The following is a 14,232-nucleotide window of genomic DNA, read 5'->3' on the forward strand; positions in this document are numbered from 1 at the left end:
GCTGCCTACCGCACGCAAACTCAGTATCATCCCGGACTTCGAACTCAAAATGTACCACCAGATCAACGTGTCACCTCTTCCTGCTACCACACCCTCCGCCTACTCCGAAAGACCTTCAACTGGAGTCCCCTTGAACACAGGAAAACCGTCCCCCACGCCCTCATCAACTGCTCACTGGACTACGGCAACGCACACTTTGCCGGGATCAATAGAAACCTCACCAGCAAACTCCTGAACGCCGCCGCCAGACTAGTACTCAACCTACTGCGCCACTACCATGTCCGTCAACACCAACGGACACTACACTGGCTCCCAGTTGAGAAGAGAATCACTTTCAAACTTCACACCCACAAGGCTTTTCACAACACCGGACCTGCCTACATGAACCACCGCTTCGCGCACCATGCACTCCAAAGATCCCTCGTCAGCCCTGATTTCCCTTGCGATAGTACCGCGTATCAAGAAAACCAGATCCAGGAGGAGCTCCTTCTCCCTCCTCGCTGCCAAGGCATGGAACTCTATCCCTCCCCACCTGCGACAGACACCATCACTCCCCAAGTTGTTGAAAGACCTCAAGACCTGGCTCTTTGACGCAGCTCTGTGAACTTCCAGGAGCTGCACGCCCCCTGGCAACCCCTGGCCCCACGCCTTGACACCCTCTGGTTGAGCAGCTGCACTTTATAAACCCCTGATTGATTGATTGACTGACTGATTGATGTATTCCAGAAGTCTACCCTTTTTTCATTTGTTCCATGGTGATCCGTAATTCTTTCTTTTTTTAATGGACTATCCATTGTCTCCCTTTGCTCTGCATTCAATTGTGGGAGTTTCATTCCCATCAGAGAGCTTGGGATATGTATGGGCCAGGAGTACTGGTATTCAAGTGCAATCACTTAAAATATCTATAAAAGAGTGTGTGTGTCGGTCTGTCGTTTCCCCCATTGTGTTTAACAACATGAAGGATAGGCCTGCTTGGACTCTCTATAAGCCAAATCAGTATTCTTCCAGACCGAGATCGTCTCTATGGTAAACCTCTGTCTACACTTTGTGTGTGAACAAGTGTTCAGAGATGCATATAGATCATTGCCCTTGTTTTATTTATCTCCGTCTCACCGCAAGTTCTGGTTTACGAAGTATCTCATGTTCCAGTACTGTTCGAATCCCTTCCTTTTTCTCAATTAACTTGTAATTGCTGACTTGCCTACTTCTTAATAACTTTTAATTGCTGACTTACCCCAATATGGAGTTTCATGTATTTCAGTACAGCACCCAGAATTTGGTAGGGCAGTGGTTCTTAACCATTCGACTTATGTGGACCACTCCTTAATCGTTAAAGGACTCCGGGTACCCCCACTGAGTCAATATTGGAATCCGAGGACCCCTATTGAGACACGCTGGAAGCCGGGGTCCTGGTTTATGCAATTTCGATGATTTGAACCTCAAAATAGTATACAGAAATACATAAACATTCATCAAACAAAAGCATAAATTATTAACCTGTTAAGCGCGGCATAGAATACGCCGTGGTGCAGCATTTTCCGTGCGCGGGAACGGCCTTTTTGGCAAACAGACGTGCACAGCACAACAGAGGTAGTGCTCGCGTCGGCCGTTGGCCGCACATGCAGCAAACGGGTTAAATATTTTATTTAATTCACACACATTTTTTAAAAATCATTTCAATGGGAGGGTTGAGGCTTTTCTAAATTCATATTTAATTTTTCAGAGCAGTCGCGGACCCTCTGCGTAGGGAACGTAAACCCCCAGAAGTACCTGGACCGTAGGTTTAGAACCACAGGTTTAGAACCACTGCTGTAGGGATTCTGCCCTGTAATCTTCAGATTGAAATCTTAGGTCTGATAGTGTGCGAAATTTACAATGGGAAGTGAGTCCAACAGAATTATTTAAATAGAATATGAATCTGAGTATCTGGCATATAAAAACAACAAAACTGTTAGAGTAACAACTTATTTGAGAACGCTTTTCTAATCCTGCCTGCAGGAGTAGACAATTGTAAAATGTGTTGTAGATAAGCTGGGGCAAGATTTAGAACTGTCACCCTTAGGGGGGTCTTTCCCCAAACGTTTTGCCTTCACCCCTCCTATTTTTGCTGATCTCGTTTTTGTTGCCCTTTGGACTCTGTGCACCTTACCACTGCTAGCCAGTGCTTGTGCTCTCTCTACCTCCCCTAAACATGTGGGAATCAGCTTGTGCCCAATTGGCACATTTAATTTACTTGTAAGTCCCTGGTAAAGTGATACCCATATGTACCCAGGGCCTGTGAATCAAATGCTACTAGTAGGCTTGAAGCACTGATTGTGCCACTTAAGTAGCTTTGTAAAAACATGTCTCTGCCTGCAATTGCAGCCTATGTGTGTAGTTTTAAACTGCAAATATAACCTGGCAAAATAAACCTATTTGCCAGACCTAACTTTTTTTATGCGTATGTCATCCCTAGTGTAGGCATTAATAGCCCATAGGGAAAGGGAAGTGCATTGAAAATGTACTTTTTAAAGTTACATATGTTTTGGAAGTTATTTTATTGTTACATTTGTTATTTACTACTGCAAGGCCTACTTCTCCAATAGGTTATTTTGTGGTTCCCTTGTTACATTTAATAAGTGGTAACGTTCAATTGGGAGCAAGTGTCTAAAGAACTGTACTTCAAATCTCTCTTTAATGGTAAGTTTTATTTAAAGTCTCTATTCTGAAACTCCCACTATAGAAACTTGGCATTTTCTTGTCCTAACCATTTGGTGCCTACAGCCTGTCCCTGGCTCGCATGTCTAGGTGTAGCTGGCAATTGGTCTTTGTGTATTACTCCCAGGCAGTGAGACAGAGGGGAACATAGGTGTTTGGCAGGATGAGCCGCTCTGACTTAATGAGAGGATGGAGCTGTCACCTACCACACTTGCACATCACAAAGGCTCTGCCTGAACACACTCACAGATGGTTTATCACTAGTCGTTTGTGTCCCATGACGGGCTGGGCAGGGAGGAAGGAGATGCCCAACACCTCAGGAGCGTGGAAACCTCCAAAAACTTCTCATACTTCAAAGTCGGCACCAGTTATAAATAATGGCCCGTCGTACTCAGCTCTTTGGTGCACCTCTGCCCCTGTCAAAGAATCAGAAAAAGGACTGCTTTTCAGCAAGGAAGACTGTTGCTGTGTTGTCCTCCTGTCTGAGTGAGAAGGACTGGATCAACATCTTGAACCCAGCACCACATTGCAAGCCCCACAACTTCTGAAGCAGCCGGTGTGCAACTCATCTTCCATACTGGACTTCGCATCACAAGCCCCTCGTCGACGACATATTTGACTGTGACGCAGGATCTTGCATTGTAGCCTTGCATCTTCCTGGAACATTTGCTGCGCGACACATCTTAACACCAGGACCTCGGATCACCTCGGCTGTGTGATGCATCCTCGACACACAATCGCTCAACTCTCCGCAGCCAGGATTTATGTTACACTTGTTCAGCTGACCAGACTTTTTCAATGTAGCTAGCTCGCGCTCCATCACGGTCGGCATGAACTTGTTACTTTGTCCTAGTCCTGTGCGCCAGTTAACCACAGTTGGCACTTTATTTTTTGGTGCTATTTCCATCTAAATCTTTAAAATTGCATGTCTCCAGTTCTGTTCATTGAATTTGTCGTTTTGGCCTTAAAATATTTATTCAGTTGTTCTACATTGATGTGAGATTTTTCTTCTGTTTCACCTTATTACTGTCTGAAGTGCTTCATAAATACTTTACACATTGCCTCTAAGTTAAGCCTGACTGCTCTGTGCCAAGCTACAAGAGGCTTGAGCACCCGTTAATTTCAGGTTGACTTGTGACTTCACCCTGACGAGCTGGTTGCTGCTTGAGTAAGGTTTCAGTCCACTGCTGTTCGAGGCATGTGGGCTGCTGAATTCATATCTGTGCATAGATCGCCGCCTAGTGTTGGGTCCGGATGATTGCACATTGTTGTCCTGGAAGAGTCTTCGAAGTATCACGAGATAGGTGGCTCCTCCCCTGGACAACAGTGCGCATGGGCATCGACTCCATCCCCAGATTGTTTTTTTCCGCCATTGGGTTCGGATGTGTTTCGGTTCCCTCTGTCGGAATCGATAATTGTGTAACTTTCTTTACTTGAGACCAAAAGGTCTTTAGGACTCGCGTCGGTATTGTCTATCGTTCGGGTTTGTTTGTTCATCGGCTCCAAACCATTGCTGCCCTTCCGCGTGCTTTCGGCGCGGACAGGCCTACACGACGCTCCAGACTACTTCATCATGGAACGAAGTCCATTTAAGAGGTGCCCAGTGTGTGCCTCGAAGTACCCGCACATTGACGTGCACCCAGTGTGCAATAAGTGCTTGTCACCGGACCACGACGAGGCCAAGTGTATGGCCTGCTCCAAGTTCCGGTCGAAGAAGACTCTCAAGCTACGCCGGGCCGCAAGACTGCAAGCCCAGAGTTCGGCACCCCCTCCAGCGAACATCTTCGAGGAGGATGTTGACGACGACTCCGTCCAGAATGTCTCGGACTCTAACCCGGCGTCGGAGGTCGAGGAAAACTACGACGCGGAAGACGAGGAGTTCGAGGAAGTCGTCGAGGAGGTAGGGGACGACGACGGGGCCATTGCCACCGTAGAGGATAGCTCGGAGGAGGAACTTCCTCAAACTGACTCCGGGGCCATCCGCCATTATGAGGCCCAGGTCGAGGGATCGCCTTCGGGCCTTACCCAAGACCTCGATACCCGTCCCACGGCTCCGCCTTCCGGCCCGGCCACGGACATTGGTGCGGCACCACTCCCGGTGCAGAAACCGAAAGTGAAACCATCGGTGTCGACGCCACCCGTATCGAAACCGAAAGCGCAAGTCGCACTGGTTGGGTCGAAGACTTCGGAGGCCTCGGCGCCGAAGAAATCCAAGATGGCCGTCGAGCTCAAGAGCCACGCCAAAATGGTCAATCCGAAGACTACGGTGTCGAAGGCGAAGACGCCCGACGCGGCTGCGTCGGCGCCGAAGTTGGTCGACGCTCTGAAGAGTCGCGTCGACACCAAGAAGGTCGATGACCATAAGAAGGCCCCAAAGAAGCGGCAGGACGACCCCAAGTCTCTGGCTGCACCGCTTCCACTTGACAAGGCAAAGGGGGGAGCTGCGTCGGCTCCGAAGACTGCGGCCTTGGTTGCCGACCCGAACCCGGCGTCGGAAGATTCTCTCGAGCCGGTCAGTCCCTCCGCCTCGTTCACCAAGAAGGTCTCGGAGGCCCTTCAGCGTATTCGGGAGGGGGCCGCGGCGGTCGAGCCAAAAAACACTGTGCCGCCCAAGCCTCTACAGAAACCGGCGAAGGCGCAGACGCCGATTCTCTTCACGTTGCCGCCGAAGACGGCGCCGAAGGCTTTCACTGCGAAACCTGGGGCCGGAGTGCCCTTGAAGTTGACTTCGACGCCAAAGGCATCGTTGGTGGTTCCAAGCCCGCGCCACCAACCACTGGCGGAGGAGGAGCGTTGAGAGGTGATCATCGACGCCAACACAGGCAAGCTCTCTCTCCTTAAACGGAGGATCACCCCGGAGCCGGCTTTGGAGCACTTCCACATCCCACTTAAAAAGAAGTTGGACTCTGCGGGTACATCTGCCCCTATGGAGCCTGCATCTCCACAAAGTCAGGAACTCTCACCCACTCATTCTAATGTTGGGGAGGGTGATGGAGACGATGAGGATGAGTATGCTTATCCAGTTTACTCAGACCCAGAGGATGTGACGGAGCCATGGTCTGCCGGGGGCGACCCTGGGGACCCTCATTCGGGACAGGAGCCGCAGCTTTTTGCTGCAAAGACTTCCCCAACAGAAGACTCTGCGGCCTTCAACGCCCTAATTGAAAGAGCTGCAGCCAATCATGACGTAGACCTCCATGCAGACCCAGTGGACGTCGATTTTCTTTTTGACACCTTTTCAGTGGCTGAAAAGACTGTTAAGACATTGCCAATGCTCAAAGGAGTGTTAAAACATGCGCCAGAGGTTTTCAAGGAAGCAAACAAACAGTGACGCCTTGTCACTGCCCCCCGACCACGCAACACCGGTCGGGGGGAGACTCCAGCAGTTCCTGCCCGTGTGGAAGTCCATCACCACAGACAGGTGGGTCAGATCTCTTATCCAATACGGTTATTGTCTGGAGCTCACATCCACTCCACCCAACATACCTCCAAAAAGCCGTCCTATGTCCGGCGAGCACTTGCACTTGTTCCAGCAGGAAGTCAACGCCATGCTGCAAAAAGGGGCAATAGAGCTCGTTCCACTGCAAGAAAGGGGTACAGGGGTTTACTCCCTGTACTTTCTAATTCCAAAGAAGGACGGATCCCTCAGGCCCATCCTAGACCTCAGACCTCTCAACTAGTACATTCTGTCAGAACATTTCCATATGCTCACGCTGCAGCAGGTTCTCCCACTGCTTCGGCAAGGGGACTTCCTGGCGACTCTGGATCACAAGGATGCATACTTTCACATTCCCCTGCATCCTTCACACAGAAAATACCTAAGGTTCACCATTCAAAACCAGCACTACCAGTTCAAGGTTCTGCCTTTTGGGGTCACCACAGCGCCCAGGGTCTTCACGAAGTGCCTAGCGACGGTGGCGGCGCATCTAAGACGTCAGAACATCCACGTCTACCGCTATCTGGACGACTGGCTCATTCAAGCAAAGTCGGACCAGCAGTGCCCCGACCACGTGTCCCACACCATTCACCTTCTGCACGATCTGGGGTTCTCACTGAATTACCCAAAATCCCATCTCCAGCCCGCCCACATACGGCAGTATCTGGGTGCGACCATAAACACTCTGGCGGCCACTGCGCAGCCGAATTCAGTGAGTCGCCAGCATTCAGTCGCTGATCCAAAGATTCAGACCTCAGCACTCGCTTCCAGCAAGAGTGTTCATGCAGTTGATAGGCATGATGGCCTCCTGCATCTCCATTGTCCTGCACGCGAGACTACATATGCGTCCGCTTCAGGAGTGCTTAGCACGTCAGTGGACTCAGGCTCACGGGCAATTAAAAGACCTAGTGTTGGTGAGCGGTCGGGCATACAACTCTCTGCATTGGTGGAATCCACAAAACCTTTGCAAGGGCCGACCGTTCCAGGAGCCTGTGCCACAGATTATCCTGACGACGGATGCTTCTCTCCAGGGTTGGGGAGCGCATGTACTCCATTACACAGTGCAGGGACTATGGACACTACAGCAAAAGAAGATGCACATCAATGTGCTAGAACTGATGGCGATCTTCATGGCCTTAAAGGCGTTCAAAGTACATCTGTGCAACAAGGTCGTGTTGATCCGGACGGACAACATGACGGCCATGTACTACATTCAGAAACAGGGAGGAACACACTCTCCGCAGCTGTCTCATCTGGCTCAGGGCATGTGGAAGTGGGCCATTCAGAGGAACATCTTCCTCATGGCAGAACACCTCCCAGGCAAAGACAATCAGATGGCGTACTTGCTCAGCAGGCACAGCCACCAGATGCACGAGTGGGAGATACATCCATCAGTACTCCAGCCGTACTTTCAAAGATGGGGTCATCCAGAAATAGACCTGTTCGCCACAAGGGAGAACGCAAAATGCCAAAGCTTCGCCGCCAGGTTCCCACACCCGCAATCGCAGGGCAATGCGATATGGATGAACTGGTCAGGCAAATTTGCGTACGCTTTTCCCCCAGCCCCCCTGATACCGCTGGTGGCACGCAAGCTCAGGCAACACTCGATGACTCTCATCCTGGTTGCTCCAACCTGGGCTCGCCAACCATGGTACACCACGTTTCTGGAACTGTCCGTGGTACCGCATCAAAGGCTTCATCTCACACCCAGCCTTCTGACGCGGAGCCATGGCGACATTCAGCACCCGGATCCGCGACAGCTCAACCTGGCGATCTGGCTCCTGAGGTCCTAGAGTTTGGCTACCTTAACCTTCCTCCCAATTGCATGGACATCATTCGGGAGGCGAGAAAGCCCACTACCAGAGCATGTTATGCGGCCAAATGGAAGCGGTTTGTCATTTATTGCGCAAACCACAACATTAATCCACTGGATGCTTCCATTCAGAACATCATCTGTTACCTGTTCCATCTGTACCAGTGTAATTTGGCATATACTACCATCCGCATTCACCTGTCTGCGATGGCCGCATACCTCCAGAATAGACACCACCTTTCACTTTTCAAAGTGCCTGCTATCAAAGCTTTTCTGGAAGGACTCAAACGGGTCATTCCACCACGGACCCCACCAGCTCCAGAATGGAACCTCAATGTGGTTCTTACAAGACTGATGGGTCCTCCCTTTGGGCCACTACATTCTTGCGAACTTCAGTTCTTGACTTGGAAAGTGGCTTTCTTAGTAGCAATTACATCGCTACGGAGGGTTAGTGAGCTGCAGGCCCTCACAATCCAAGAGCCTTTCTTCCAGGTTCATGCTAACAGGGTAGGGCTCCGCACTAACCCAAAATTTCTACCCAAGGTTGTGTCTCAGTTCCACATAAACCAAACAATTGAGTTGCCGGTGTTTTTTGAAAATCCTGAGTCACTGGCGGAGCGGATGCTCCACACCCTTGACGTTAAAAGGGCCCTAATGTATTACATTGATAGGACCAGGGATTTTAGAAAGACTAAGCAGCTTTTCGTTGCCTTTGCGTCACACCACAAAGGTAACTCTATTTCCAAGGCCGGTATTGCTAGGTGGATTGTGAAATGTATTCAGATCTGTTATGCAAAGGCTAAACGCACTCTTACAATTCCACGAGAGCCCACTCCACCAGAAAGTTGGGGGCCTCTATGGCCTTCCTTGGAAACATTCCCTTAGAGGACATATGTAGAGCAGCCACATGGTCTATCACACATACATTTACTAAACATTACTGTGTAGACGTGCACTCTAAACAGCAGGCAGCTGTAGGGCAGGCTGTTCTCAAGACACTTTTCCAAACTGCTGCAGCTGGCACGGGCGGCCGCCGCTAATGGAGGGACTGCTATGTATTCTATGCACAGATATGAATTCAGCAGCCCACATGCCTCGAACTGCAAACGCTACTTACCAGTATGCATCTGTTCTTGGCATGTAGGGCTGCTGACATTCATATCGCCCGCCCTCCTCCCCGGCGCCTGTAGCAGCTGCAGTGTTTACATATCATTTCATGGCATGGTCATCATTCACAAAGTTCACTCCATCTCGGCCACAATGGCTAAACACATTCTGGGGATGGAGTCGATGCCCATGCGCACTGTAGTCCAGGGGAGGAGCCACCTATCTCGTGATACTTCGAAGACTCTTCCAGGACAACAATGTGCGATCATCCGGACCCAACACTAGGCGGCGATCTATGCACAGATATGAATGTCAGCAGCCCTACATGCCAAGAACAGATGCATACTAGTAAGTAGCATTTGCAATCCCCCCCCCCGCCTACCCCCCACCAGTAACCCACATTTTTACAAAAGCCTAATCGTGCATGGAACACAATGAAGGTAGGTGTTCCTGCCTTCGCCTCAGGCTTTTGTACTACACCTATGATGCACTGTTTGCCATTGCTTCTGAGGTAGAGGCCTGCTGCTTTTATGACATGTTGGATCATTGGGTCCTGCTCTATTGCATCTCCAGAAATCCCTTCAGTAGGCCTTTACATAGCACTTACCTGCCACAGTCCTTTCTTAAGTGACACACCCTTGAGCAATCTTCCAGTAGACTCTATTCATCAGGCTGCTTACGCACTTGGTGCTATAGCGGATGATGCTTATGGAGTTTTTAATGGATTAGTCTGTGGAGTCTGACTGACCCTGAGATTTTCGGGATCACATGCATATGGCAGCCATATGGATGTGTCCCAAAGCAGTATTATTTAGGGAAAGACGAGGCTGGAGTCATAAGGTCCATAATGGTGCATGGGTTCCCTGCCTTTGGGCAGGCACACAGCCTCTCCGTCAGGCTAAGTACTTCAGTTACCTGCAACATGAAACATTCAGCACAAGCAAGAAGACTTTGTACAGTTCTTCCCAAAATGAAGATCCTGAACTTCTGACTTTTCGGACAGGCTAAACTATGAGACAAAAGTGAAAAGCCTCTCTTCTGGAGTTCTCTATTGGTTATTGGCTCTGAAGTCCACTGCTGTTATGAGGTATCCCCCTGTGTCCATATACAAAATTTCAGCATCACAACCTGAGTGACACTTCAATATTAAATAATATGCAGGGGAACTTGCAGTGTGAAGAACAAAGTTTCTGAAGGTGGTATTTTTCTATTATCTTTTAGTATGTGAGGGACTTTTTCTATCTGATGCCAGAATTGTCTGTCAAAAGTGGACCTCGACAGACTGTTTGCAATGGCTCTTGTAGGTATTGACGATAATCACTTAAGATTCTCTGTGTACTGGCATCTTTACGTTGTCGATCCACTGATTAAAGTAGCATTGCAAAACAATGATAGAATATAAATGTACAATCTATTTACTGTTTCACAGAGAGTGATGATGACACTGAAGAGGACTGTGATTTTAAACTGACCATGGAGTTAAGTTTGAAAGAACTTCAAATGACAACTGATGAAAAACAACTTGATGAAGGTGATTTTTTTTTATTTTTATTGAAGGGCAGATGGAAAAGGGAAGATGATGCCTAAATTGTGATGAAGGTGCTTCTTAGTCAACTAAAAAGCTATTTCACTGCGGCGTGGAGGTTGTGTGTGTTTCTTGTTCCGATAACCCCATTGTAGTGAGATGTAACCAAACACGATTGCTTACCCAAATATGGTGTTCTCAGACAGAATAATCTATTGTGGACACCTTTCATTGAATTATTAAAATGGGCAGGCAGAAAAAATGATGGTTGTGAAGTTGAAGTCCTCTAGCCACTCTGTGCAATATGTGTAGTAATCCATCATTTTGAACCGCTTCATGCTTATAGTATATTGGGTCAAAGAAGACTTATTCAATAAATATTCCGACTTCCTGCTCTCTTTTGCATCTTGCCTGTGTCACGCTGCCATACAGGGGTAGCTCCTCCTCAATGGGGAAGGAGCGTCGCCCCACTGCCTCAAAGCCAGTAGCTGAAAAATAAAACAATATTTTATCATTGTTCTATTTTTCAGCTGCTGGCTCAGCCAGCTTGTGTGGGGAGGGGTGAGGCAATGGCAGGGGGGTGGGGAGAGGCAATGGCAGGGGGGTGGGGAGGACTGGTTGGTGCACTCCTAAGTGCGCATATGTGTTTGGGTGGCCAAACACACATGCATACTTAGGTTTCTCCAACCCAGCTGTATTGCAAAGCCGGGTTGGAAAATAGCACAGATCTCTGTGCCTGAACGAGCGCTAAACCAGCCTCATCAGGCCAATCCCTGCGCTGCTCTCATAGCATGAGAGCAGCAAGAGTATTGCACAGGGAATCTGTGATGCTGTCCTAGTGTCTGCTGGCCAGGAAGCACAGAAAGACCGAGGTGCAAGGCGGTCATCAGGTTAAGGTAAGTCTCCATTTTAAAAATTATCATTACACCTCCCCTCTTCCCGCACCCCATCCACCCGCCTCACCACTTTTTGTTTGTGGCAGCCGCCACTGCTGCCATATCTCTAGGCCAGAAGCTGCTGCTTTTAGCTAACAAAACCAAAGCTGCTTTGGTGAATGCTTATGCGACCATACACTTAGGCTTGTCTGCCCACTGGCCAGTTACCATTTTTCCACTATTTGATGTTGACTGGGACTTAATTTTGTTTGCAGTTTTCCATACCCTGGATCATTTCCACCATCTTTTCCTGTTTGCATTTTTAGTTGCTTTATCACAGTTTAAAGAGGGTGATACGTAGATGATTGTCATCTTATTAGCAGCAACATGAGAGACGTTCTCAGGACATATTTATCTCATCCCGCATGTAAATGTAAATGTAGAGGTACTTGTATAGCGCACGACTACCCGAGGCATCTCGGCGCTTGTACGAATACCGCTGAGGAACCCTTCCTGGCCTTTCCCTGTGAAGTACCCACTCCTGGGCACCCCCAAGGTGAAGCCAGGCATTGTTGGGGCCGTTGTGGAGATTAAGCAAACTATTGCCCAGAGTTGCAGAGTGGGACCCATGATTAGAATAGGCACTGAGGCGAGAATTAACAGGTCTGAGGAAATTGAGCCCACGACCCGCCGAGGCGGGAATTGAACCCTGGTCCCGGGCCCGACTTCTGCATCAGGGTCTGCCGCTCTAACCATTCAGCCACACTACTCCAGTCCATATCTGTAATTCTCATATCAACTAGCCTATGTACATGCAAGTGTCGGTTAAATCAGTCTAGTAAAAATGAAATAAATCATTCCTAATGAATAATTAAACTTGCACATTTCATCAGACCCCTTAAACCCCATATCCAATCAACATTTTTTGTCAAAGTCTGCTACTTTGGCATACTATCATACTCCAAGAATAATATGCTGTTCAGTTTTTCATTTCCATTATCAGAGTGATCCACAAAAATATTACTTTAATGTAGCTTAAATAAAAGAGGCTGGTTCAGCTAACTTTAAGTATGCCATGTCAACCTTTTATTAAAAGCTGGGTTGCTCTTTGTTAATGTCTTACTTTATCTGAATTAATGGTTCTCTCTGAAATAATAACTTTTATTGCAACCTTTGAGTGCCATGCCTGCTTCATCGAGCTCCACATTTGTCGGGGATTGGCTTTCAGAATGAAGGTGTTTGTGGAAGAACTACTGTTATCAACTGTTTTGTTTACTGTCTATCCTATGTGGCGTACGTTTTCCAATTTTGGAAATCTTTCTACCACTGCTGCCTAGTTTACATGAAAGGTCAGAGAAGGCTTGAGGCTGAAACTTTTACATGTGTATTATGATGATTCCCTATATGTACCTATAATGTGTATGTATGTATACATAAATTGGTGTGTGTGTGTATATATATATATATATATATATATATATATTACCTACTGGCGGTCGCCAGTAGGTAGTTATAGTTAGGATTTTTTTCAATGCAAAATCTCAAAATTCTATTGTGAATAACTTTGGCGTCGGTTGACGAATCTGCCTGAAAGTTTCCTCAAATTTGCCTCGCCGAGCTCCGGCCCTTCCCTGAAAGTTTGGGGGGATTCGTCAAACGGGGGCCGAGATAAAAGGAGGGTCCCAAAACGTGTTTTCCCCATGTTAAATTCCATCGGGCGGTCGAACTCACTTTAAGCCCGAACGGCTGAATGGATTTGCACCAAACTTGGCAAAATTGTAGGGACTGGTAGCCCGATGTGCCTTTGCTATGTCTCAAGATATGTGCTCCAGTGGATTTTAAATAATTTAGGTTCAAAACTATATATATATCTATGGCCGCGCCCCAGTACACCGGACGCGCCACGCGACTTGCGCCCGGAAATCTGATTGGCTGTCGGGTGTCTGTAAACATTCTAAACAGTCCGGAGCGGCCGCCATCTTGTGTCTTGGTAGGATAGAGACGCAAGAGGGGCCAAAAACAAAGGGGGAGATAACCAAAAGGGGGCAGGGTAGACCCCCCCCCTGACCGCCTAGGTTTGATGTGGGGGACATAAAAGGGCCCCGGCGCTGAATACAAAAAAAAATCGATTTTCGCGGGGGGAGCGACTGGTACGTGCCCCGGTACGCGTACTGGGGAGGGTACCGTGGAAAAAAAACCATGACAGTTTACCCAAAAAGTTGCTTTTTTTTATACATTAGAGGTAGTTCTAAAAAGGACTGTTGTTTTTATTCTTTTTGTTGTTTTATTTTTTTTTTATTTTTTCAGGGGAGAAACGAAAAACAGGGAATTCTAAAGGGCTCAACAGGAGCAAAAAAAAAGCCTAAAAAATTAATGTTTCCTTGGGCACTTGTGGTTATCCCAAGCACGGTTTATAAGTGTGATGCATTGCTCTCCATAGCATATTGTTTGTCCACAAAAAATACAAACCATTTTAAAATTGGAAAACTTGGTTTGTATGGTGGAGCACATCTCCCCAACTTCCGGTCTTGATGGGGTGGAAACATTAGTTTGGGAGGTGCTGGCAGAAGATTGGACAGGGTTTCTGGCCAGTTCCCTGACCTCTGCCCTAGAATAGGTATTTGGATGCCTCCGTTGCATGTGTCTGATCATGGTGTGGTTTCCAAAGGAGTATTTTTTGTTGGGATTCCCCCTTGACAGCTCCTGATGACATATTAAGCAGGTTGCCTTAGGCGCATTTACTTTTTTTTGTCGTTGGGGATTGAAAATAATTGCCAGA

The 14,232-nt window shown here is 48.0% G+C and overlaps 1 protein-coding gene across 1 annotated transcript in view; it reads left to right on the forward strand.

Moving 5' to 3' along the window:
* ZNF451 (zinc finger protein 451) overlaps window positions 1-14,232 on the forward strand; it is an 837,322-nt gene that overhangs the window by 727,935 nt on the left and 95,155 nt on the right. The window contains exon 13 of the mRNA XM_086926452.1: window positions 10,483-10,584. Within this exon, the coding sequence (XP_086782578.1) occupies window positions 10,483-10,584 (102 nt within the window). The remainder of the gene's footprint in view (window positions 1-10,482; window positions 10,585-14,232) is intronic.

Source organism: Lissotriton vulgaris, chromosome 6 (genome assembly GCF_964263255.1).
Source record: "Lissotriton vulgaris chromosome 6, aLisVul1.2, whole genome shotgun sequence".
NCBI classification, from domain to species: Eukaryota; Metazoa; Chordata; class Amphibia; order Caudata; family Salamandridae; genus Lissotriton; species Lissotriton vulgaris.